We start from the raw sequence: 25,536 nt of genomic DNA, 5'->3' as shown, positions 1-25,536 counted from the left end.
TCTAATAAGGGTCAAAGACCACTTGAGCAGTAACAAGTTTATAGTTGGTGTGCTTGCTGTTGATTTTTAGGTTGCTTTAGTAATAGTAGTTTTTGCACACACCTCCATTACCAGGAATTTAAGAAACATTAGAGAGGGGGAAACAGGGCATCAAACTGAAATATGTTGTTATTAAAAAAAAACAAACTAAAAAAACCACACCGCACCATAATTGTTCCCCACAATGCTGCCTTGGATCCCATTTTCATGGACTAACAGGAAGTAAAAGAGTTCACAGAAGATGTGCATACAAGAGAGACAAAATTAAATACTGTCCATCTGGAAGCATTGATGCAACTCATTTACGATAGTCTTTGTTATGGCCATGTAATGTAATATTGGACCCAAGGTGGTGAAGCTGGTGACTAGGGTGACAAGTGCTCAGGGCATGTATAGAAAGGTATTACAGAAGATGACTACATTTGCAGTGAAGAATATTACAACATAACTAAAATGTCAACATACAGTCCTTTCTTAAAGTCGTGCATGGAGCATTCCCCCCTCCTCACTGAAAGAATCATTAAGCATCCTCTGTACCATCATCCATCATCCCACAGACAATATTGAGACACCGACAGAATAAAAAATGAAGGAGAAAAGAATGAGCATGGGGAGGGAAGGAAGGGACAATTCATAAACAGCATCTTGGTTAAATGTCAGCTGCAGTGACAAGAAAAGTAGAAAGCAACAGCAAGAGAATGGGTGAAGAACAGTCATGCCCTTCAGAGGGAAAAATGACATGCTTTAATTGCTCAGGGGACTTGCAAAATGAGGTGTCCACCTCCAGCAGAGTGAAGATTAATCTTCATGGAACAGTTTGTATAATGAGTTGTTATATGTCAGGAAGTGTAATTTTAGGTGAAGTAGCTCATAGAATCAAATCAGGATTTCAAGCAAACAAGGGGAGTGAAATGTATTTACTGTTATTTAAAATGATTCAGATTGTTACAATAAGTTTACAAAAGTCTATTACGGAGACATGTAACAGGCAAAACCCATAATAGCCTCTTCACTGTTTTTCCTTCAGCAGTAACTCATTATTCACTGACTTATTTTTCCTTTCCAGATTTCTGTGAAATTCTGGTTTGATTTTCAAAATAGTTGGGGAAGTAGATTTGTTTTTAATCTTTGTGGCTAGGGAGTAGCTATTAAGTATATTATTCTGCAATTAAGTTGCTGGTATTCAGTCAAAGCCTGGACAGATACATAAACGGAGTTTTCTGCAAGCAGCCAGTGAGACACACGGGTACCTGAGAGCTGCAGCCATGCTGAAGGATGCTAACCCCACCTACATGTTCAGGCCTTGTACAAACAAGGCCCAGTACAAGTGCTCTTGTATTTTACTAGTGCACAAGTCTTATCTGCATTCAAACCTTTAATTCAGATTGATGAAATTTTAGCTATTCATCTGCCACGGAAATTTATTTATCACCACTCTCCGTCCCCTCCCAGTCACTCTCTTTTAACCAAAGAATCAGTTGGCCACCCACAGCACTTGCCTCCTCCCCCTTTAGCCAGGTAACTTTTACTGGCAATTCTCCATGAAAGTATTTGCTGATGAGGACAGACAGCATGCTTATTTCATGCAAGTATGTAGCATATGACAAGCCAGATGGGCACAAATCCATAGACTTGTCATGAGAAAAATATGTGACATCTGTCAGAAACACAATCTAAATGGCTATCTACTCTTCTTCAAAGGGCAAATTATGTGATTTTCCAGCCTTTTTTTTCTCATAAAAAATTATGAGTAGCAAAACCAAATGAGTTATGTAGTACTCTAATGTAACCATGTAGCTCGATGGCTGGCTATGCCTCAGTTTCCAGGAGCGATGCAAGCATTTTGCAGTAAGTCACAGGAAAAAAAAATTGTGAGAGCTATGCTCAGTGACCTGCAGGGATTTTCCATGTTTTACTTCACAAATTTCAAGAAGCTGGCTAGAATATTTAAAACAGTTTGGTTTTGGTTTCTGACTGTTTGGAGAGTACTCTTCTTCCCATACATAATTTTCTTTACTTGTAATCAGCATCACCCAGAGTCCTAAAATGAAGAGCAGCCTCCTGAAAAATAAAGGCTGGACAATTCCTATAGGAGATGCTCAAGCTCTGTCCACAGAAGTAGGCTGATGATCATCAGTATATGCTGTAAGTTATATGTCCTTACACAGGACATTTCTAATGACTGGAAAGGGTAAGGTGAGATACTGTTTGGTGATGGGAATATATCTGGTTTTCCGTATTTTAATGTAAAAGCATTCATGCACAAGCATTCCTGAAACAGCTAAATAAGGACAGATAGGAAAAAGAAATTAATGAAAAAAGTCTGGGGACAATACTTCAGTCCTGCTATGCTACATTATAAAGATGGCCACACGGCAACTCGAAACAGACATGAGTCTTACTGTAAGTGGTCTGCAAATGCCCCAAATCAATCATTTTAACTCTTGATGGACAAAAATCTATGTTTTGAAAGAAAACCTCTTATGTATACATCCAGCAAGTGATCAGATGTATGTGAAATCTAAAACCATATCTCAGAGGTTCTAGATCATTCTGTGGCATTTTAAAAAATGTTATCATTATGGGGTTTTTGCAGGTAACAAAGAATATAAATACACATTTACAACTGCAGTTACAGTATAAAGAGTTGTATATTTAGTGTCAGAAGATGCAAAAGGCTCTTAGGGACTACATAATATATACTGAATGTACATACATAAAATTTATATCCATTGTGAGGGTGGAGGAGAATAGCTCTCCTCAAGTATGAAATCACAGGAAGCACCATGTAATGAACCAATTGTTTCTGTGGGTGCAGTATGGCCTGAAGTCTACTCAAAGTCAAATTCTCAGTTTAAAACTTGAAGAAAATTCTTCTCCAGAGAGCCATAATCCTCATCCATTAAAATTCAGTCCAGTGATGAAAGTTTTGATTGCTTTTATGAACAAAAACAACTAACAGAAACTTCAGAAAAGGCTGTTAGGAACTATATTCAAATTTAAGAGACTTCAGGTCTTTTGTTGGAAGGAGAGCTGCTAAACTGGGAGAATAAAGACTGGGACTACAGGAGAGTGAAACAGTTTAACTATCTTCCAACAGTAAGATAAGCAAAGCAATTAAAAGGATTGTCATTCTTTAATTACCAGAGCACTATCTATTACAGAGGGAGCTAAAGCTTTGTTGCACAACAAACATTCATGCTTGTAATTTAATATGAATAATGAGCCAGATGCATGAACAAAACTATTAAATTGTTATCACAAGCAGCTTTGTCCCTCATTGATTAATGACTCCATGTGGCACCAAGGAAAGGAACTCCATTTTTAAGTGTGGATTGTCATCATTAATGTTGCCAAAGCAACCGGTGTCTGTTTTTGACTTACCACTGAACATGGCAATTAACCATTACATGAGGAAACAAAACAGTAATTATTCTCTTATGTGGAAAACAGAGGGTTGTTAAAGAATAAGGGACTGGGGAAGCAAAGATAAATGCACCTGTGCATAAAGCACATTCAGGGTCAGAACATATTCTCAATATGAAATTTATCACAGGCCCCAATTCAGTTTAAAATCTGATGCTAAACATAAAATCTAGAATAATTTCGTACACTAGCAGAAACCCATTAGAACAAGCACAAATACACAAATAAATGAAACAGGTGTGAAAAGCACCTCTTTTACAGCAAATAAAATCAATTAGCAGAAGGTATAGTAAGTAAGGAAAGATGTGAATTCTCTACATATGCTCTTTATAGGCAGAATATGTATGTGCATATGCACAGCTAGAAAAACAAATTCCATATAACTCATCCAAATGTATGCTTGACCCTGTGTTTATGGGTTTTGGTGGTGGTGTGTGGTTGTGGGGGGTTTTTTTGAGGTGTTTGGGGTTTTTTCCCCTTAGTTTATACAGAATATTCTACCAAAAGCATCTACAACCTGGTTTCTTCCAACTTACAAGCTTCACGGAGTTTTTCCTTGTCATAATGTAGTCCCTCATATTCTTGTAAATTAATTCTGTTCACTCTGATCCGCAGGCGATCTGGGATGGAATGAGGACTGAAAAGAAAAGAAGGAAGCTTCTTAGACAAAATGTTCCACATAAGAGCAAAACAAAAACAGGATGTGATTTTAATATTTTCGGAGGGGGGTGGGGGAAGAAAGGGGAAGGGAAAGATCAAAAAAGAGAAAGCCTCTTCAAAAATGTCAGCTGCTCACAGCCCCATCAATATATTTAAAATTATAACTACCCACTGCACAACAATATAGGGATCTCACCTGAAATGACAGGCAAGATCAAGAGTCTCATTTGCTGGCTGTGTGGTCGGGAATTGAAAAGGTTTTTCTGAGTTTTGTAGTCTCTATGTAGCTGCCCCTCCCCTCTGCAGTTTGCCTTTTTGTACATCATTAGGGCCCTACCACAGCTAGCAGGTCTGCCAGGCTGTGATTCAAGACACTGATACTATCTTGGGAAGTCTCTCAGGATAACCAATCCTTTGCCCTTGAGAATACCCACTCTCATTCCTGCAGGATCCTTATTCATTATCTCTGTTCTGAGAAATGGGGCACAGAATTGTGGCTAAGAATTGGATTACCAAAGCAGAGAGTCCAACGTGGAGAACCCAGGAGGGCTTTCAAAAGCAAGCAGCAGTATAAAAATATCATTTCTACAGATCTGATCCAACTTTAGATACCTCAACTCTCTACATACTGGGTGCCTGTCTGTATATTTAAGTGTCCTGAAAAGCTTTGTTTTGATTTCATGCCGGCTTCCACCTTACCACAACCTGTTATTTGATTTTGTAAGTTTAGCTGAAATCTAAGTAAAATTAACTTGGCCACATTTGCTTTTTTCACTTTTAAAGCAAGGTAGATAACTTGAGTATTATAATGCAGAAAGTGAATGTCTGTCCTATAGGAACTGGCTCCTGGGTAAGTTAATAGTACATTCTTCATTCTGTGCTTCCACCAAAAGGTTATTTTCTCTGTTCTAATCTAGTTAGTAACAGAACTTTGCCAGTGGTACTATTGCCTAAGGCACGCTCCTCCTTTTAAATGTAAAACACTGTACACTGTCATAAATGCTCCTTTCTTTGCCTCAACTTTAGGTACTCGTCCTACAGCATTTGTACTGTTAGTGCAGGACAAGCCACATCTCACAACTGTAAACTTGACAGCTTGTTTGTTTCTTTCTTTCTTTTTAAACCAGTGAGCAATTTTCTTTTTGGCTAGAAAATACTGTAGCCAAACTGTAGTTACTGTAGATCTAACAAAGCACAGGGTTTGTAGCTATCTCTTGGTAGAGCCACTAGGACTGTAACTAGCAATTATTTCAGTGTTATCTTACTGCATGCTTTCTCTCTGTTGCTATGAACAGCTCTGGCACAAATGAAAATAAAGATCGAAAATCAAGTTCCAGTTGGGGAAAAAAGCTCTATTTGCACAAGTCCTCTTTGCTTTAAAAGTGATAAAAGATACCAAATTGAAGGTGACTCCAAAACTGGAGTGTAAGACAACATGGTAGAAGGAGCTGCACTGAAGGAACTCATGTTCTGAATAGAAATTTCTGTATTAGTGATGAAAATGAACTTAAGATACAGGAAGAGTGCTTAACAGTGGTAGCAAGACTGACAGAAGCATACAGGCAACCCTATGTTTCCCTGTGCTGACTGACCAGGACTATTGGGTCAAAGTACACCAAGATAGCAATAAATTGCCCATATTCAAGATTATCTTTTACAGTTTGATAGCTGACACCTGGGATGGTAACTTCAAGGACAACTTCAGGAAGAGGTAACTAAGGTGCCACTATGTTGCCCTAAACAACAGTACTCTCCAACTGCAGGCTCCAAGGCTGGCTTAGCAACCCAGAGAAGATGGGTGTCTGCCAATGGAGGGGAAAGGTGCACAGTGGAACAAGAACATAATCTCACAGCCTCTGACACTGTTTTCTCTTTCTTTTCTTTTTAAAACAAGTTTAAAAGTCACATAGCTGACTGTGAAATTAACATGCTCTAAGGAACTATGTGTTCCCTTCCTACTTCTTTAAACTGCAAGTTTCAAAAATTAGAATCGTGGGAGACTTTGGGTTTAGTCAAGAAAAAAAGAAAAAGAAAATATTTAAGTCAGAACATGGTAATTTAATTGCATAGTCTTTGAGGAGAGAAGAGAAATGATTCACTGCATGTACTATGATTCAGGAAAATGACAGATCGACAGCTCTGAAAAGTGAAGCTTTTTATGCACTAGTGCAACATGGGCAGAAGCTGTGTTGCTTTTACCATAATCTTCTGCCAGCACATTATGAGGAGGGTAGCTCAGCCTTCCAGCTGAACAGTTTGCAACTTGGGGAATGTTGTCAGGTGTCAGTGAGGAACTGCTTATGAATTACCTCTACTTCTTTGAACTCAGCTAGAAGGAAAAGGCACAGGAAGACTGCAGAATTCAGCTGTTTATTTCTGTTGCAACATTCAACCATGCCACAAAAAACAGCCACCCTCGCTATGTGCTGAATTAAGCCAAATGTATACCCAACCCAAAAGAGCTCTCTCAAACTGTTGCTTCTCCTGAAACCAAGCCAAATCTGTGCTACTCTGCGGAAATCTTTGAGGAACCCAAGAAGGAACTACATAAAAACTATCCTTTCCAATCCCCAGTTCAAAATAACCAGTTGGTCAAAGCCTGATACTTCTGTGCAAGTTACTCAGCCCAGCACAAATGTTTGTCCTTCAAGCCAGAGCCACACCACAGCCTCCACCTATGTGCACTTTTCCATTTTTTCCTTGTTACAGAGCTCATCCATGTATGATGTCCAGATCCTCCCCTTCCACTCCGTGACCCTGTGCTACCTTCCAAACTGAGGGAAAATATTTTAGTACAGGAACTTTGCATCTTCCTGAAGAAAACTGCAATTTTAACTCCTAATAGAAGATCACAAACTCCTTTTTTTCCCTTGATTTAGATCTACCACAGCAGATACCTGAGTGATACTTGTCTTTCAACCACTCCTTGGATTCTATCACTCTTGCTCCCCCAGCAACCTACTGGCATCATTCAGCTTAAAAGATTAATGTTTAATGTGTTTTTCTAGCTCTGCAGTATCTGTGCAGAACTCACTACAGCTATGAGGTCTTTAATACTTCCCACTCACAATTTCACTCCCTCTCCTTACACACAGACTGTTCTCATGTTCCTTGGTGCATGGCAGGACAAGATCATGCCCGTATCGGGAAACTGGAGGACAAGCTATGCTCTGTTGTGCCAGGTATGGGAGGGTAATCAGCTATCAAGCACCAGAATTTCCTGTTCTCCTTTTAGTCCCTCCTGTTCACCACCTTTTTATAAAGCCAAGGCACTGCTACTACATAAGCAGGCAGTGTGTGCCAAGCCATACAACTCTGGAGAAACAAAATTTGGGCTTTTGTCCATTTTAAAAGTTTAACTATATTAGTCATAAAAATGTAACACTGAAAAACACGCCTTTCTGTACAAAATAAATAATTACCAGAAACAGGAATGCTCAGGGGTCCTTTTTACAAGGTAGAGCTTTTATGTACTAGCTAGGTCCAGGCACAGATAATATAACTTAAATGCATATGTGTATGAATATATACACAATATCTATATATACAGACATACTAAAAAAAACCCCTCCATTTATTCAGTCATTGAAGTCCAGTGGGTTTGCTTCTGTTTTACTTGCAAATGCTGTCAGAGTACAGCTGTTGGCTGACATTAATACCTACTCAGCATAGCTTTGGCTCTAAAATTCATTATGTGAACATTCATTCCTTATGCTATCACACTGACAGTTGACACCAGGACTAATTAACTCATTCACTCACAGAACTCACGAACCCCACACCAAGTATTTTGCACCTGAGAAAATTACTTTCACTATCAAGACGTCTGCAGTCTTCACAGATACTGTATAGTAATCCATAATATTAGACCAGTTGCATAATTTATCTTGTTCAAGCGCAGCATATTCAGAAACCACAAAGATTAAGTACATAAGCATGCCCATATAAAAGCTAATAATAGGGTGATGAATGTCACTGAAAGCAAACATTAGTGCAATATCAATAAAAAACGATGCTTCTTAACACTCTATGAAACAACTTGCTCAGCTGTAAGGAGAGGAAGAAAAAGAACCTTCCAGTTAGAGCAGCATGCAGTTTATAAGTATATTCAGGGAGATTGCTCCACCACAATTCAACCTAAAATATTTTAATTTCTTACCCCTATTATTCTTCAAAATGGTATATTGCATAGTCATTGAAAAGTAATCTAAAGGTACAGATGAATGACTTCCATTACCTCCTAAAGCATCTAATTAAGAACCTCATTCCCCAAATACACCAATCCACTGAATTAAATCCTAAAGGTCATATGCCCCATGGGACCATAAATAGAGATTGAAGGCAGCTGAAACATTCTGTTCACTCATGTTCATTAGCTATAAAGGTATCATTTAAACACAAGCCTAAATATCAACCTTCTCAAAGCAGAGGCATAGGTAGGCTAGTTACGATATTTAGTTTTAACTGATGAACCAGAATTGCACATTCAGAGCATTATTAAGCAACAATCCAAATGAGACTTGCATATTTTTCATGTAGAACAAACTATGAAAGATTCTACAGAAATGTTAGGAGGTCCTCTCAAAATTTTTCCACTCACATCAAAAATAATATTCAATTTCAGTAACAAAGGATTCTTTTCTTCCCCTTTTTAGCTGCTAAGTGGCTGAACAGTACAAGGAAAATGCATTACTTATTATCAGAGAAAATGCATGTGGCTTTTCCACATGAATGCAGACAATTATATTTCTCCTGCGAGGGCAGGCTGAGGAAGCTGGGGTTGTTTAGCCTGGAGAAGGGAAGGCTCCAGAGAGGCCTAATACTAGCCTTCCAGTACCTGAAGGCGGTCTACAAGAAGACCTATAGTGATAGGACGAGGGGCAATGGTTTGAAATTAGAGATTAGTAGATTTAGATTGGATGTCAGAAACAAGTTCTTTACCATGAGGGTGGTGGAACACTGGAACAGGTTGCCCAGGGAGCTAATTCAGGCACCATCCTTGGTGATATTCAAGGTCAGGCTCAGCAAGGCTCTGAGCAAGCTGATCTAGTGGAAGATGTCCCTGCTCACTGCAGGAGGCTTGCTGATTTTATCATTACTTAGTTATTGAATAATTCCTATTGCAAGGAAAAGGGCAGGCTTTCTGGAAATTTGTAAAACTTCTAGAAATTCATTAATGTAAATAAATAATTTGATTTTTATGATTTTAAAATCCAGTGTTCTGTGAGAAGCTATCCATCTCATGGTACTATAGGTTATACAGCAGAATGAGAACCACTCGTTTTTACAGGGGTAAGTCTTCAACAAGCAGCATCATGCTAGACAAACTGTTTACAGGGTGAAGTGACTTAACACTACCCATCAACCTGCTTAGCAAAAAAAGTATGCCTTTTTATTTTTACCCTTCTATGCCTCAGCTATTGCATTTGGGGGGTTTTAGAAATGTTATTATCAACACTTCCACCACCCCACAAAAAAACTAAAACATAACAAAATCTAAAACTACAGGGGGTTGACAGGTTAAAAGAGAGAGAGAGAGAAGATGAGAAGACCTCCATTGTTTTATTACTTCTTTTTTTGAAATCTCTTTAATTCCATCATTTGTGGTCCAAGTCCAGACACACCTATTCTGAGGTTACCAGCAGAATGTGATCTACTTCTATTCACCAAGAAAACACACTCAGCTTTTTGTGAAGCTGACACTTCCTCCTCTCACCTCTATTAATCATCCCACGACAGGTGAGAGGATGCCAGCCAGCTCACTTAGAGCACAGCTGGATTCATAAGAAACAGGCTCCTGCCTCCAGTCACCCAGGAAAGAAAACATGCAGAGCAAACCAGGTCCTGCCCAAGCCTGGCACTGCTGCACAGCAACCTGATAACATTTCTGCTATGCCACCAGGTTGGTTCAGCTGGGAAGACAGACTTAAAATTACACATGCTCTAGCCCCTATATCAATTACTTATGAACCCTCTGAACCACTTCTTATACCTTGTGTCCACAGAGAATGGATTAAAATAATAAATAGTCCAACAGCTCTACAGAATCCAGTGACAAATGTCTGACAGATCTTTCACAATACAGCCCACACCTGACTACACATACAGATTTTCATATGATTCAGTAAATAGAAAAGGAAAGCTTCCACTTCCCTTCCCTTGCAAAAAAAAATTAACTTTAGGGGAAAACAAACAAACAAACAAACCAAACCCAAACATACACCACCACACTCCTCTGGGACATGTTTGCAACGATGGATTAATGAATTACCTATGTCATGGAAAAGAAATAAACAGGAAAAAGCATCTAAATGTTCCAACTGAAAAGAAAAAAAAAAAAAAAAAAAAAAGAAAACAAACAAACACCCAGAACACCACACCACCAAACACAAACCAGCAACAGTCAGAGGAGAAAAATAAACTTATCTTACTTTTGAGATCACACTGGCAAAGCTTGGAAACGATGCATGAAACAAGTGTAATTTTGACAGCATTTATCCCCTTAAAACATAAGAACTGTCACAATTCAATCCAATCATCCAGCCTCTTCTGATGGACAAATTTCAGTGCTTCACAAAAGTCCACTGCTACTTTGAAGCAAAGTTCTTGCTAAGCTCTTTACCTTAAAAAAAAATACCCCCAAAAATATAAGCTCCACATTTTATTTTTTTTCCTTCCATTTGGTGTTACACAGACAAGCCAGGTTAACCCAACTGTACTAAACCCTTTTTCACAAATAGAATAGAATAGAAATTAACCAGGTTGGAAAAGGCCTTTGAGATCCAGTCCAACCTATCACCCAACACGGTCTAATCAACTAAACCATGGCAACAAGTGCTCCATCCAGTCTCTTCCTAAACACCTCCAGTGATGGTGACTCCACCACCTCCGTGGGCAGCCCATTCCAATGGCCAACTATTTCACACTTGCTTTAGTAAGTGCTTGAGTGTTTTGTTTATAAAGGCTATGCACACACACTTAAACACCTGACAAAGTGCCAGGTAGAATCCTGGGCTTCACTGTCAGACTCCTTCCCCATGCTAGCTGTAGCTCTCTCAAACTTTATACTTCCAAACATGTCAGATTCGCCAATACTTTCTCTCTTACACATTGTCTTCTACTGTTCTTAATTAGACTCTTCTCCTATAGACAACACCTATAGCCCCCCTAAGAAAGCTGATTCTCTTTTGCATTTGCATCTCTAAAAGCAAAATTTATTTCCAGTTACTCCTTTGCTATTCACAGATGTTTTATATGCACACTCTGCTGCAACAATTACTCTGTAAACTCTATGGAAAAAGAGCCAACTATTTACCAATAAAGTGGTAAGTGTGTATTCATTTATGTGGCTTTTGTAATAAAAAGAAATAATCATAGCATATGCACAATGTTTACTGTGCTTGTAAAAGAATGGCAGGACCTCTGCAAGTCAATAATGTTTTATTTTTCAAATTATAATTATTTTGCAGAATTTCTTTGCATCAGTCACACAATGTAAATGTGTTCTCGCATGTGTATCTTTCTCAGCTCTGAACATCCAGCTGGAAGGAAAACACAAGTCTTCAGCTTCCTTACAAGAGCCTCAATTAAAAATACAACACTTGTATTTACTTATGCACCTTGCATAAACATTTTAAATGGATAACACTGTAGAACTGTGGTTCTACTGCTTCTGCAACAAAGACCATATGTGACTGCTAACTATGGCTGTCCCAAATTCCCATGAATATCCTGAATGCAGAAATCCTGAAATTTATCTGAGGCAGGCTCTACCCATTGCTTTAAAAAAGGAACACTTGAATTTCAGAGTCCTCATAATCCATATCAAGTTTCCCTAATATCTCATGTGTTCCTGTTTTAATTTATTAGGCATATTAATAGGCAGCCCTGATGCAGCAGCATGTTTAATCTATTTTTACAGATTTTTAAGATACAGAACATCTTTGACTCACAAATTAGTTTGGAGCTCTGTTCCTGCCTTATCCTGACATCTGATATCAAGTGGGACATTCAAATGAACTGTATCAAAACTTGGAGGTCATTTTCCAAGGGATATGCCTCAACTTGGAAACAATACCCATTCTCCCAGATACACAGCTTAATGTTCTGTTTAAGCAATAAGGCTTATCTCAACTTTTTTTCTACAAGCTCGCTTAGATACTGAATTGGTGAGATAAGTTTGGTTTATTAATTTCTGCTCCACAGCAGTGTACAGCGAATACGACCCAGGTATAAGGCACACTGAGTTGTAAATCCTTCCTTGCTTGCAAAATAACAATGAGGAACGTGCAGCTTTCAGAAATGTCATAGAATCACAGAAAGGTTGAGGTTGGAAGAGACCTCTGGAGGCCATCGGCTGCATAAACTGCTCAAAGAGGGCCACCTAGAGCAGGTTGCCAAGAACAACGTCTAGGTAGCTTTTGAGTATCACTAAGATGGAGATTCCACAATCTCTCTTGACATCTTGTGCCAATGCTCAGTCATTGTTAGAGTAAAGCATTTTTTCCTGATCATCAGAGAGGACCTCCTGTGCTTTATGTTGTGTCCATTACTTCATTGGACACTGCTGAAGAGAGTCTGGCTCTGTCGGTTTTGTATCTTTCCTTGAGATACCTACAGACATTGATGAAATCCAAGCTAAATAGTCCCAGCACTCTTAGCAGCTCCTCATACAAGGGAGTCACCTTAATGATCTTTGTCACCCTTTACTGGACACTCTCAATGTCTCTTCACACTGGAGAGCCTAGAACTGGATCCAGTACTCCAGATAGCGACTCACCAATGCTTAGCAGAGGGTAGGGATCACTTTCTTCTATGACACAAAAATTCTTGGAATTACATGCCTACTCTGTATTCCCAAATTTATACTTCTGACAGCTGTTATTTTTCAACATGTATTTCAAATAAATGTTCTTATAGTCCTAACCTGTTTGAAAAGATGACCACCATAAGATTGGCAAAGGACAACGACAAAATGGATGCCAACACCACGCAAAACACATCTTTTTTGGCTGAACAATAAGCAAGCATTTCTGAAGACAAACTACACTGCCTGAGCTGACATATGTTAAGCTGGGGTTGTAGTCTGGATGTGAGGGGGAGAGGGGTTGGGGTGCTAAGCAGGTGGGCTTTTTTTATTAGTTTCTTTCTAATTGGTTTGTTGATTGGTTGTTGTTAGCTTTAATTGTGGACGCAGGTTTTCAAAATATAGCATGTTTCCATAAGTAGGATGCATTAGAAGATACCAACGTACAATAATACAAGTGTTTTCAAGGGCCAATTCACCACATTTTCAAAGAGACATTAGGCTCTTGGAAAATTTAGCTACTAGCCAGCGAGTTAGTACAGTGGAGTTGCTGATGATCAAGATATTGCAAAGCTGGGTAAGGGTGTCTCTGTCTTCAATACAGCTGCACTCAACGTGACACCACTCCTGTGGGGCTACCCTGCTGTTTTGATCAGCTTCATCTGGAGATGTGGCTTATGACAGTTTGTTCACAGTATGTTTCTGATGAAAAACAAAGGATGGAAAGCTCTCAACTATTTCCAGGGGTGGTGCCTGGCACTTAACTTCAGACCTGCCTGTTGCTGTGGCTTTGTCTGGCAAGCTGGACTCCTTGCTGAACCTGGTGACCATCACCAGACACACCTGCTCACCTTACTTGGGTACTATGGAACCATGCCTTTGCTGATGAGGCCGCTGCCCTGCACCTGCCATGTTGCCACCCAAGCTCCTGTATCCCAGTTGTCACTGGATTTTACTGCATTGTCTGCTGGCTGAATGTCACACATGGTAGCAGCAAAACACTATGGCTCTATTTAAGTAGAAAAAAGCCAGATACTCACACAGTGAAGGAATCGGGGGGAGCTGAGACTCTCCTCAGGTCAGCAGACTGCACTTTATGGATACTATTGGCAGCAGGAAATGAGTGGCCAGGAGAAAGGCAGCACACAGTGTGGACAGACAAGGAAAAAGACAGAGGAGAGAGAGTGGAAGAAAGAAAGAGAAAGACATACAACATTTAAACAGAAACAAAAGGAATGTGTCACATAAAAGTTGAATGAAGAAACATGCCGAGCTCCAAGTTCATAAGGGCAACAGAAGTCATGCAAATGGAGAAAAATCACTGTTACATGGCACACAGGAGCTTTCTAAAGACACAGTGGTGAGGACCAATGACAAGCTAGGCACATGGCTATATAAGAAAGAAGAGGAGCCTCAGGATTTTTTCACAGGCACTGAAACATTTCAAGGACTCTGGAGCAGGTCCACAAATGCAAACAGACATCCAAGCCAAGATCTGAATGTATGGAATTGTCTCCAAAGGTTGTCCAACTTTAGTTCATTCATGCTAAAACAAATAAATTTAAACCAAATTTAAAAAAAAAAAAAAATACCCTTACTGCAGGCTTTGAATACACAGTGACAAATTGTTGTCCCCATTCTTCAGTCATGTACCTTAGGGAAACATGCATTTTATATATAGTGACTCCCAAGACTGACTCTCTTTAATGTTCATACTCAAATGGTCCTTTTGTTTCTCTCAAGTATATGGAATATGATTTATGTATAAGCTCTTCCCTCTTCCTCCTTTGCCATTATGCAGGACATTCTTCTTTAACCCAAACTAAAAGCCAGTGAGAGCAGTGAAACCTCTTCTGAGATTTAGAAAGTGACCATTAACTGAAAATTACTGAGCAGCATACTAGTTTCTAATCAGTAAATGACTCCTGGAAAAATTGAACCGCAAATTCTCTTCTTATTTGACATGTATTTTGCTTATGGCTTGACCACAGTAAACCAAGCTGTACATTGTCTCTTTCACATGTTACTATGATCAAGAGTGGAGAACTTAGCAAGTCAGTCTTATTTAGGAAGGAGAGCAAGCACATAATTCAGTCTTTCTCAGAAAATCAGAGTCTGCTGACCTTGCTACACAAACAGAAAAGACATGAAGGAAAAAGAAACGCACCTTCTGTTTCCCCTCAGCCCACACTTATCTGGCCTTGTTTCCATCCATGACCAGATGTGAACAACATCACCTTTTCCTGTATATTCCTTGGACTTAAAAAGTTGCTTCTGGCTTGAAAGACTTGATTGGATTGTTATTTAGCTCCATTGCAGAACAGTGAACAGTAGGATGAGGAGAAATTTATACCTGCCTTTTACATTCAGACAGCCTCCAGGAGAAACAAGTACTGCGCTGTAACTATTCACCAAATTTCCTGTGTTACACTGCAGGTCAAAATGCTGAAGCTATCAGGAGAGTACAAACCATGAAAAGCACTCATACAATCTGTATGTTGCATGAAAACTGCAAAAATTTACCAAAGGAAATACTGAAAAAAAAAAAAAAATCACAATATAAAAATGAATGCATGATAAACAGTAAAACAGAGATCACTAGTTGCAGCCACTAGCCCATGAATAATACACCAAGAACTTTGGTTTTAGTCAATTCAGCAGTAAAAGCTGAAATGGTGAAATAAAATATTAATTCCCAGTAATTCACCCAGCTATGACAAAATGCAACACATCCTATTTACTTCTTCCCTAATAGCTTGTACAACACTTTTCTTTCTGCTGTCAACAGCAAAGGGAGGCTCCTTCTGTTCAGGTAGCCCCACAGAAAAACTAGATTCTTTGCTGCTTAATTTGATTCCATGGCCAACTTATTTTATTAAAATTCTAGGAACTTTTACATCTTGAGAAAGGCAAATTGTCCAGTAAAAGGTAAAACACAGACTCTCAATGTAAAGGAGTTTCTACCTTGAAGGTTAGCATAGAACCACGCAAAGTAATACGTGCAACTATAAGGTGCTGGAAGCGCAGCAGTGGGGAAATGGAGTGTCTACAGGTTTTGGAAGAAAACAGTTGCAACCAGGAGGACAGGCAACTTTTACAGAGGAGAATCATGTTTCCAAAGCCCTCCTGCTTCCAAGTGTGAGAAACATGACACCTCTGTTCTTCTCACTCAGCTACATTACATATGGGCTCATCAATTTTAAAACACTATTAACCCCTGGTAAGCCAAGTATATTAAAGAAAAAAATCAGTCTCCTCTCTATATCCTCTCTCCTGAAAACTTCCAGAACAAAGGAGAGCACATAAAAAACCCAGAAACACAGTCTTTGTTTCAATTTAAGTATTTCCTACTTATGACACTGGACTAGCTAAGACTCCAAAGAGCATTCCTAGTTCTCTCCTTACCTAGGAATAACACCAAAGCCAATAATAATAGCAACTTTACATTATCACGCTGGGTGATAATTTTTTCATTACCTTCCTGGTAAGGTGCTGAAAGCCAGCTGTCTAACAATCAGAGATAGCTCCAAACCCACTTACTTATCTTACACATCTAACATTCAGATGACTGTCATAAGAGAACAGTCTATTATATTCAGTCAAAGATAAGACCTTCTGGGAGATTTCAATGGAACAAGACAGTACTTTCCAGATATCAACTTCAGATATGTAGATAAATATATTTAATTGAAAAATTTTCTCTCTTGTGAAATACTGCAAATAAGCATCATCTTGAGTGAACTTCTTACAAAACGAAGTTGCTTTCTGGAGTTTAACCTTTAACCTGTCATGTACTTTTTATCATGCCAGGAGATTCAACTCCTCTCTCATTTCTCCTTTACCACTTGAGAGCAAAGTACATACTACTCAGTTATATTGAGATCTAAATACATGCACACACCATTTCTGATGAGTGAAGCTGAGATTAGAATTCCTCAGAGATTACTTGTATTCTCCCAAAACACAGGTCTGCAGCCAAAAGTCTCAGCCAAATCAAAGGACGCCAGCAGCAATGTCATCTACTATAGTACATTCAAATCAAGCTAAATGACAAAGAATATCCTCTTGACATCTGGCATATACTATGAATCTGTATTTCCCTACCACAGTTTACATTCAGATCTCAAAATCCAAACCTAACCATGTTAATTACCAGATCAAAATACTAGGAATTTTATTTTCACATTTGCATTAGCCTCTCTCAGTGTAGAAAAAGATGGCCCTGGATTGCTCTCCACTCAATTCTAGCTTTAGCAAATAATTGAGTAGTTGTGGTTGGATGAAATTGGGCATTACTGCCCACAGGCAGGCATCTATTTTTCACTGCTCAGGAGATATGAGTGTACCTTATGTATTTTCCAGGCAAATAAGAATTGCACATTACAGATATGGGCTTTTACTTAAAGCATTAGTCTCAGCAAGAGAACATAGAGTGCTAAACAGAGCAGAGGGATGTTGGAAGTAACCAGGGAGACTTTGATTACATAAACAGATTGACAGTCAGCAAATGACAACAAGTTCTCCAGGGTGAGAGTCAAAGTTTGAAATGAAGCAGTATTTTCCATTTGATGATACAGTTGAAAGACAGACAGCCTTTAAGATACCTGAAGAGAAAAGGTGTGTCTGAGACCTTGTCTGTTCTTTCCAGTACTACAAGTTAGTTTAATGAAAGGTATTACACTTCTTTCTAAATCTTTTCTCACCACAACAGCTGCAACAGTAAAATCCCCCACCCACCTCCCTGGAAAAAAAATAAAACCTCAGTGCATGGATGTTTGAATGAGATGTAGATACTTTAGCTTGGTATCTTTGTACAAGGGATAGACTGGTTTACTTCATTCTGAGAACACTGGATGAAAAAACAGCAAAGGTACTTACTCTGTCACTCATTCTAGGAGCAAAACCTTTGTAAGTAGTACAACAATAAGCCCTACAAAATAATCTTATTCAATTATATTTTTGTAGGTCTAAATTTTAATATTTAGAATATTTCTACTAAAATATCTCCCCAGTGCTAACAAAGTTTAATCATGAAAAGGAATGTTAGTCCTATCTGTTTCTTCTTCACATGTTCCTAGTTTCTAGTCTTAGCTTTTCACTATTCATCTTTTACAACTCTCAGTTCTAATTTGAGTTTTTATACTGGAGAAGGATTCTTTACAAAGTTAGAACAGCCCTTTCTGGACCTTCAGGTCCTCCTCCATCAACAGTGACATGTAGCATGCTCCCACAATTTTAATGAGGCCAAGAGTAGGATCTTACAGCTGGGAACACATAAGCCAGGAATGCAGCTCAGATTGAGAGCCACCTGGTTTTAGAGCAGCACTGTGGAGGGGGAGCTGGGGGTCTTAGTAGACAAAAGGCTCAACATGAGTGAACAGTGTGCTGCACTGGCAAAGAAAGACAACAGGATGCTGAGCTGCATTAATAAGGGTATCACAAGCAGGGATAAAGATGTCATTCTACCACTATACTCAGTCCTGGCCACCCGCACCTTGAGTACAGTTTTGGTCCCTGCTATACAAGGAGGATGTGGACAGGGTGAAAAAGGTCCAGAGAAGGGCCACAGAATGATAAGAGGACTAGAAGACCTGTCACATGAAGGAAGGCTGAGAGAACTGGGTTTGTTCAGCCTTGAAAAGAGAAGTCTTAGGGAAGACCTCATAACCATGTACAAGTACATAAAGGGTGGTTATGATGAGGAGAGAGACTCCCTTTTTACAAAGGGCCACATGGTAAAGACAAGGGGCAATAGGTACAAGTTGCTACTCAGGAGATCTGAACTGGATGCCAGAACCAAAATTTTCATCATTCTATTAGACATTGGAATAAACTGCCATGACAGGTGGTGGATTTCCCTACATTAGGCAGTTTCAGGAGCTGGAGAGGGTGCTGGGCCATCTTATTTAAACTATGTTCTTACTCTGAAAGGTTGGACTAGATGATCCTTGAGATCCCTTCCAACCTGATATTCCATAAATCTATGAACAGAGACTACAAGATATCCCAAGTAATTCTTGATTACAGCAGCTTGTTGAAGGGTCTCTAATGGAGCTTAAAACGTAGATCAATAAAATTAGGAAAATTAATCAAAATAATTTCTAGCAAAAATGGCACACATATGCAGAGTTGTCAGAAGCCAAGATCCTGCACAAACTCCTCTAAAAACCAAAAGCTGCAATACCTTTCTAAAAACAAGACAGAAAGAAATCCAGAAGATAAAAGAATAAAAGAGTATCAGGAAAGTATTTACAATACAGCAGCAAAGGTGTTAAGAAGTTGGGAAATTCTGGTGGGGGGTTGTATGTTGGGGGAGGGGGGTTGTGGGTTTTTTTGCTAGGTCATTTGGTTTTGGTTTTGTTTTGGGTTGGTTGCTGGGGTTATTTTTAGGGGGGTGGGGGTTTGTGTGTGCTTTTTGGTTTTGTTCTTTTTAAGTGCACTACAAGTCCATTACATGCAAAATCTATGGCTGAATACGCTGCCCAAGTGGGCCTTCTGCCACCAGAACATGCACATATCCAACTCACTCATTCAGCAAAGGCATAGATGTTCTTCTCTTGCTCTTCTGCACCATGTTGGCTTGGTTCCTTAAGGAGATCCGAATGAGTGAGGGAGCCAGTCGACATGGTTCACCATCCACTTGCATGGGGATAGACTTGTACGTTAAAAGTGTCACCTCACGGCACTGATGCAACCTCTCTCCATGACCACCCACCTGGAGAGCAGCCTGCAAAAGAAAAAAAAACCAGCCAAAAAATAACAAACAAAAAACCACCACAGAAACAAAAACAAATTAAAAAGCAAACAGGAAAGAGACAAAAAGAGCATATCAGAACAAAAAGTTGAAGCAGCTAACAAATCCAGAATGCAGTTTTGCATCCCTTACACAGTGTTCCATATGTAAGACATTTTAACAAACCATAATGAATGTATTTTTCATTCAAAAAATTACAGAGCAGTGCCTAAATTTTCCCAAAGAAAGTGTTGGGCAACATGACCACACCTAACCATATGCACTGTGTGTCTCATTTCCCTGGTTTATGTCAAGTATATTGCATGCACACAAAAGTATACATACAAACACATGCATACACAAATGAATATCTGTGTTCATTCTTAAAGGTTTCAATTTGGTTTGTTTGTTTTTACACTCAGTAATGTTATTATCGGCTCTTTAAAACAGCAACTCTCATCGGATATATCTGTGAGACAGAAAAATGACTTCCCTTTCCTGAACAGAATACAGTCCTTAATGTCAATTAGATAAATTCAAAATCCTTATTATGAGTGCTTACACAGCAACTCTACCTTGAGACTACACAGGCTGAAAAGAGCTAGCAGAAGGACCATGTTAAAAAACAAGATCATATTCAGGAATCCATTTCACAAAAATGAAATGAGGGAAATGAGCAGTTCTAGGCAAAACTGTGCAGAAATGTATTTTTTGATTGCTATGTCATCTATGTGACCATTAGCTCTCATCCATCAGATGCAGAAAATAAATCCTATATTGATGCACTAACATAGAGCAGCCTAAACACAAGTCAAGACCTTAACCTTGTTGTGTGCTCATAATGCTACACCCTATAAAGTACCTCTCTTTCTTGGCCTCAAAGACCACAGACTTGTAGACCTTCAACTCTGAGCTAGGCTACCTTTACAGAGAAACAGTAGCTCAATTCAGCCCCAACAGAAGCTGTTGGTAGCTTTTGAGGTCACTCTAGCCACAACCAGCAGGAGTGAAGTAATAAAGGTTTATTCCACAACATCTACTAAACTAACAATTGTTTTATTTTTTTTCCTGTGGGTTATTTCCTAGTCCACTACACCCATTTCAAACAAACAAACAAAAACCCCAGACTGATTTCTAAAGGAATCACTTCTGATTGAGACAATCTTTCCCTTTTGCTTACTTTGAAGATTACCTTTGCCTGAATTTGTATTTGAGAAAAACATCACTGTCATAGCTATACACCAAAAGTTATATGCACTGAGAGCAGGGCACACAACAAAACAGAGTTTAGTGAATATAGTGTTATCCATGCTATTTTTAGCTTAGTCCACACAAGACACAGCAGCAACAAAGACCAAATAATATGGCTTTCACTATGATCTCTGTTTAGTTGTTCTAGGAAGCCTAGATACTTGCCTTCTGCTGGCCACGCTAAATTTAAGCTGCAGTACTTTAGGTATATTCATGCTAGCACAGGGATATCCACCAACTCTAACTGCATTTATAATCCTCTAAAGACATTTTCACTGTGTTTGACCACTGTGATAGTAAGATACTAGGGTATTTACAGTGAGATTGCTTTTACAGTATCTCAGCTTTAAGAACAATGCTGGCAGAAAGCGTGCTGACAAGTTGAACCGGGTTGAACTGGCTTTCCTAACAAATGAACACAGAATTTTGTGCTAGAAAAATTACTAAAATTTTCCACAGCTATTACTACATTTTGACATTTTCACACTTTTAGTGGGCATATGGAAAGTGTATAGGCATGTAATTATATAGAATAGTTTGTATTTGTTTTCAGTGGCCAATTTTTAAGGGCAACAAAGAAGGGCAACAAAGCTGGTGAGAGGTCTGGAGCACAAGCCCTGTGAGGAGAGGCTGAGGGAGCTGGGGTTGCTCAGCCTGGAGAAGAGGAGGCTCAGGGGAGACCTTATTGCTCTCTACAACTACCTGAAGGGAGGTTGTAGCCAGGTGGGGGTTGGTCTTTTCCCCCAGGCAACCAGCACTGGAACAAGAGGACACAGTCTCAATTTGCACCAGGGGAGGTTTAGGCTGGAATGTTAGAATTAAATTCTTCATAGAAAGAGTGATTGGGCATTGGAATGTGCTGCCCAGGGAGGTGGTAGAGTCACCATCACTGGAGGTGTTTAAGAAGAGACTGAATGGGGCACTTGTTGCCATGGTTTAGTTGATTAGAAGGTGTTGGGTGATAGGTTGGACTCAATCTCAAAGGTCTTTTCCATCTGGTTAATTCTATTCAAATAAATAAATATACTTTTATGCCATGGCTTGAAACATACAAAAGCTAAAAAAAAAAATCCAGTAGCAATTTTTCTAACCATGGAACATTCCCACAGTACTAACATGCCTGCATGCTGTTCCTACTGTAATAATTTTGCCATTTAACTTGGTAGCACTACATATGCAAATTAGCCATAATTTACAGCTTACATTTGTATTATTAAATAACACTTACTGTATTAGAAAACTACAAGTTATTTCCTTCATTTAACAGCAGAGTACATTTTGGCCTTAACTGAATGTGTAGACTCATAGTGGTTCTTCAATAACGAGGACAACTTCGCATTCTGTAGCATTGCTCACAGAATACTCCAAGTCTACTAGAACCAAGCATCTGTAGGAAGAGTAGCACCTGCAATAACTCACCAGTGAGGCCATGGTGAACCCAATGACTTCAATGTAACCATCATCATGGCGCTGAGGCTCAAAGTCTCTGTGATCTCCAGGGTTTCCCCAGGGCATTGTGCCAGCACAATACCTACAGAAAGAGGTTTGGAGAGCAAGCTTTGAGAAAGCAGTTTTCCCTAATGGGTCCTGCCTATTCACCTGTTTTCTGTCCTCCAGAAGTATCAGATATCCATTCCTGGTTCAAATCAGGGACAATTAAAAGTTATGCTGACAAGGACTGGCCGAAAGGGGAAAATCTCTCTCTCGTTTTCAAGCTGGTACAATATCATAATGTATAAATCTCTTTCTTTACCAGGTTTCTTTATGAGAGGAATGTAAGGAAACACCAGGAGCACTCCGCTTTGCTTTCTGCAGATGACCTGCTTAACAGTAGGCTTGGGGCAGCAGCAGCTCCAGCTTTGTGGCTCCATTTCCAGTCTGCCTGCTGGCTGAGCAGCAGCAATAGCACAAAGATTATAAAACGCTGCACAGCTTGAAGAGGCAGGGAAAAATAAGCAGAAACAGATGTGGCTGTGACATCTCTTTCCTACCATTAAATAATGGATGTAGAAGTGATCTAAGAGTGATAGAAAGGGGAACTTTGGAGAGGTGACAGGAAGTAGAAGGTTGAAGTAAGGGCAATGCACGACTCAAAAGATCAAGTGCTTGGGACTGCACATAGAGCAAAGTGGTAGGCTGCCTTAAAGCAGTGATATCCAAAATGGGGTGCCCACAACGCAGGGAGTGTGCAAGAAAAATCCCAAACTGGCAAGACAGGCAGTCTACAGAAAACATTGTTTGTACTTTCAACAAATAAGAAAACAAACATTAAAATAGTGTTTGTTTCATCTTTATCACATCCTCTCTTAATTTCCATTTTTGTGTGTGTTTTATACTGTATGCAGTACATACATTTTGTAATGTATGCAATATATTAGTAGAGTAGTAGATATATAGGTTTTATATAATTATACATGCATTCAGGTGATGCTTAAAAATTTTGTTACAATCAACAAAATTTGGAGACTAGTGCTCTAAAGAATAGAGAAGTTTTAGGAATACAGCTATATTTCTCTTTGGGACACCTTCTAACATGGTAAAATCCAGCACCTATTTCTATGGCTTGGTGTTCCTTTTAGAGAAAACTATTCATCTTTTCCCCCTTCCCCTGCCTCCCTCCCCTGCCTTTTTGACATTCTATTTCTAATTAGTAAAAAGACCAGACATCTGTATCTTTAACATCTTACTTGCAGATTAAGTCCAAAACTTTTGAAAGCATGTTTATATATAATTTCTACTATCTCTGTATCAGGATGTTCAATTTTTTAAAGGATGCCTTCCCTCTACCCTGGACTCTTAACCGTGTTCTGTGCTACTAATTAACAGCATTATTAGCACATAGCTCTCAAGAAAGCAGCATAATGGCAATTTCCTGCCCATTCACACAGTCTAGGACAGCTTTTAGTTAGCTTTTCACCTTTTTTTTTTTTTCCCCCCTTTTAAACTTATTATTGTTTTGTAACTTCAAGCATGTGTCTTGAGCTTACCTGGGTATGTTTAAAAACACTATACACTGGAACTTCAGCTCCTGGATCTTTGGAGTCAGGTCTGTACCATCACACTACAAAGCCAAAGTGACAGAGCACAGAGAAATTGCTGAATGGAGCCACAGACAAGAGAAGTGATGCTGCTTTGTAACAACTTTCCCAAGACTTTCCTTGGAATGTGTTGCAAATGTCATGCTCAAAACTGAAAAGTAACAGAGCCATTAAACTCTCACCTCACTCTCTCTCCATTCCCCCCTCTTCCCACAATACTATAACACAATTTCTTACACTTACCACAACTTTAACATGTTTGGATAAATCTCTTGAGCTTCTTTGCAGAAAGTCTGTAAAGGCTGCCTGCAACAGAAATAAGTGCAGGAATTGTCATCAGTGCTTCCTCTATTCTCTTTTTTCATTTCTTATCCCATCACAGACCTAATTACCTAAATGCCATCCTTTTGTCAAACTTATTCTTCCTTGTTCTGAGGAGATATATTTTTTTATTTTACTTAAGTTATAATACTTCTCCTCTTGAGATGTTAACCTAAGAGGATCCATGGACACCCTAGGATTTAAATGCAAATTCTTGCTTGAATATATGTTTCCATGTTTAAGGCACATGGGTATGGTGGGAGCCACTACCCAGAAAGATATGCATTAGCAAATTAGTGTTTCTTTCAATAACTGCATTTTAGAATCAAGTGTTGTCCTTCTACCCTCCTGTACACAGAAGTGGGTAATTTAATGTGCATATTCACACCTGAAAATTAACCATTCCAAGTAGCTGATCTCTGCCCTCCACTCCCCATGATCCTACATCCAGAAGGACTTCTTAAAGCTACAAAGTCAAAACTTGGGGAATCTCTCTAGGAAAGTCAATATCGATGTGCTTTCAAGGGTCAGACCAGTTTGTTGAGAAGCTTTTGAGCCAGAAGCAGGGGGACCAAGACACGAGCAGTTCTTTGTCCAAAAGAGTAGCATTTCTCTCACCTGCTAAGCTCTGTAAAACAACAGTGCTTTGGGCACTTTCCAACAAGACACGTGTGTGGCGCTGCCAGAAACAGTACACATGCACTGTAAGTTGCCAAAGGCAAAATGAACTAGCATGAGCTCCTGAAGTGAGACAGCAAGGGGGAAGGTACTTAAGAAAACATTTGAACAACTCAGTTCGCATCATTCTGTAAGACAAAGCACAACTCACCCCTGCATAAAACATTTTATTTCTAAATCGGCTGTTGAATTTCTCTGGATTTGCCTCTGTGAAAGGATAAAAAGGAAAAATATAAACACCCTAATAAAACAAGTAGACTCCATTGTACCTTCGCATTCCCTGCGCACACTGTAGTGCTTTTAACACACATCACTCAGTGAAAATATTAACATAAATGTTTTTCCCAGAGTGTGAGTTCACTGTCTGTGCCATTAGCTGCTATCAGATTCCAGACACTGAGTTCTTCCCCTTTCCTGTAGATTGAAAATAGATGGAAACAAGACCAAAGAGGTAACAAGAATTCAATCAGCTAATTTAGCACCTCTCAGACTACTCATCTTATGATCCATCAGTACCATTTGTGAGGCTTTTTGAGACTGTTTCTGCCAACAAAGAACAGACCTTTAGGAATTACTAGACATTT

At 39.2% G+C, this 25,536-nt stretch overlaps 1 protein-coding gene across 6 annotated transcripts in view; it reads right to left on the bottom strand.

Annotated features, from left to right (window-relative positions):
• The window catches only part of DGKI (diacylglycerol kinase iota), a 206,907-nt gene that overhangs the window by 66,946 nt on the left and 114,425 nt on the right, over positions 1-25,536 (bottom strand). For 3 of the 6 annotated variants that reach the window (XM_054168160.1, XM_054168162.1, XM_054168163.1), the window contains 7 exons: positions 25,104-25,159; positions 24,197-24,259; positions 23,903-23,976; positions 22,335-22,446; positions 19,459-19,658; positions 13,972-14,034; positions 4,002-4,102 (listed from right to left, as the gene is read on the bottom strand). In XM_054168160.1, coding sequence (XP_054024135.1) covers positions 4,002-4,102; positions 13,972-14,034; positions 19,459-19,658; positions 22,335-22,446; positions 23,903-23,976; positions 24,197-24,259; positions 25,104-25,159 — 669 coding nt within the window. The remainder of the gene's footprint in view (positions 1-4,001; positions 4,103-13,971; positions 14,035-19,458; positions 19,659-22,334; positions 22,447-23,902; positions 23,977-24,196; positions 24,260-25,103; positions 25,160-25,536) is intronic. The other 3 variants (XM_054168161.1, XM_054168164.1, XM_054168165.1) reach the window with 1 other exon arrangement.

This window comes from Dryobates pubescens, chromosome 15 (genome assembly GCF_014839835.1).
Source record: "Dryobates pubescens isolate bDryPub1 chromosome 15, bDryPub1.pri, whole genome shotgun sequence".
NCBI classification, from domain to species: domain Eukaryota; kingdom Metazoa; phylum Chordata; class Aves; order Piciformes; family Picidae; genus Dryobates; species Dryobates pubescens.
This window is presented reverse-complemented; position numbering and strand designations above follow the sequence as displayed.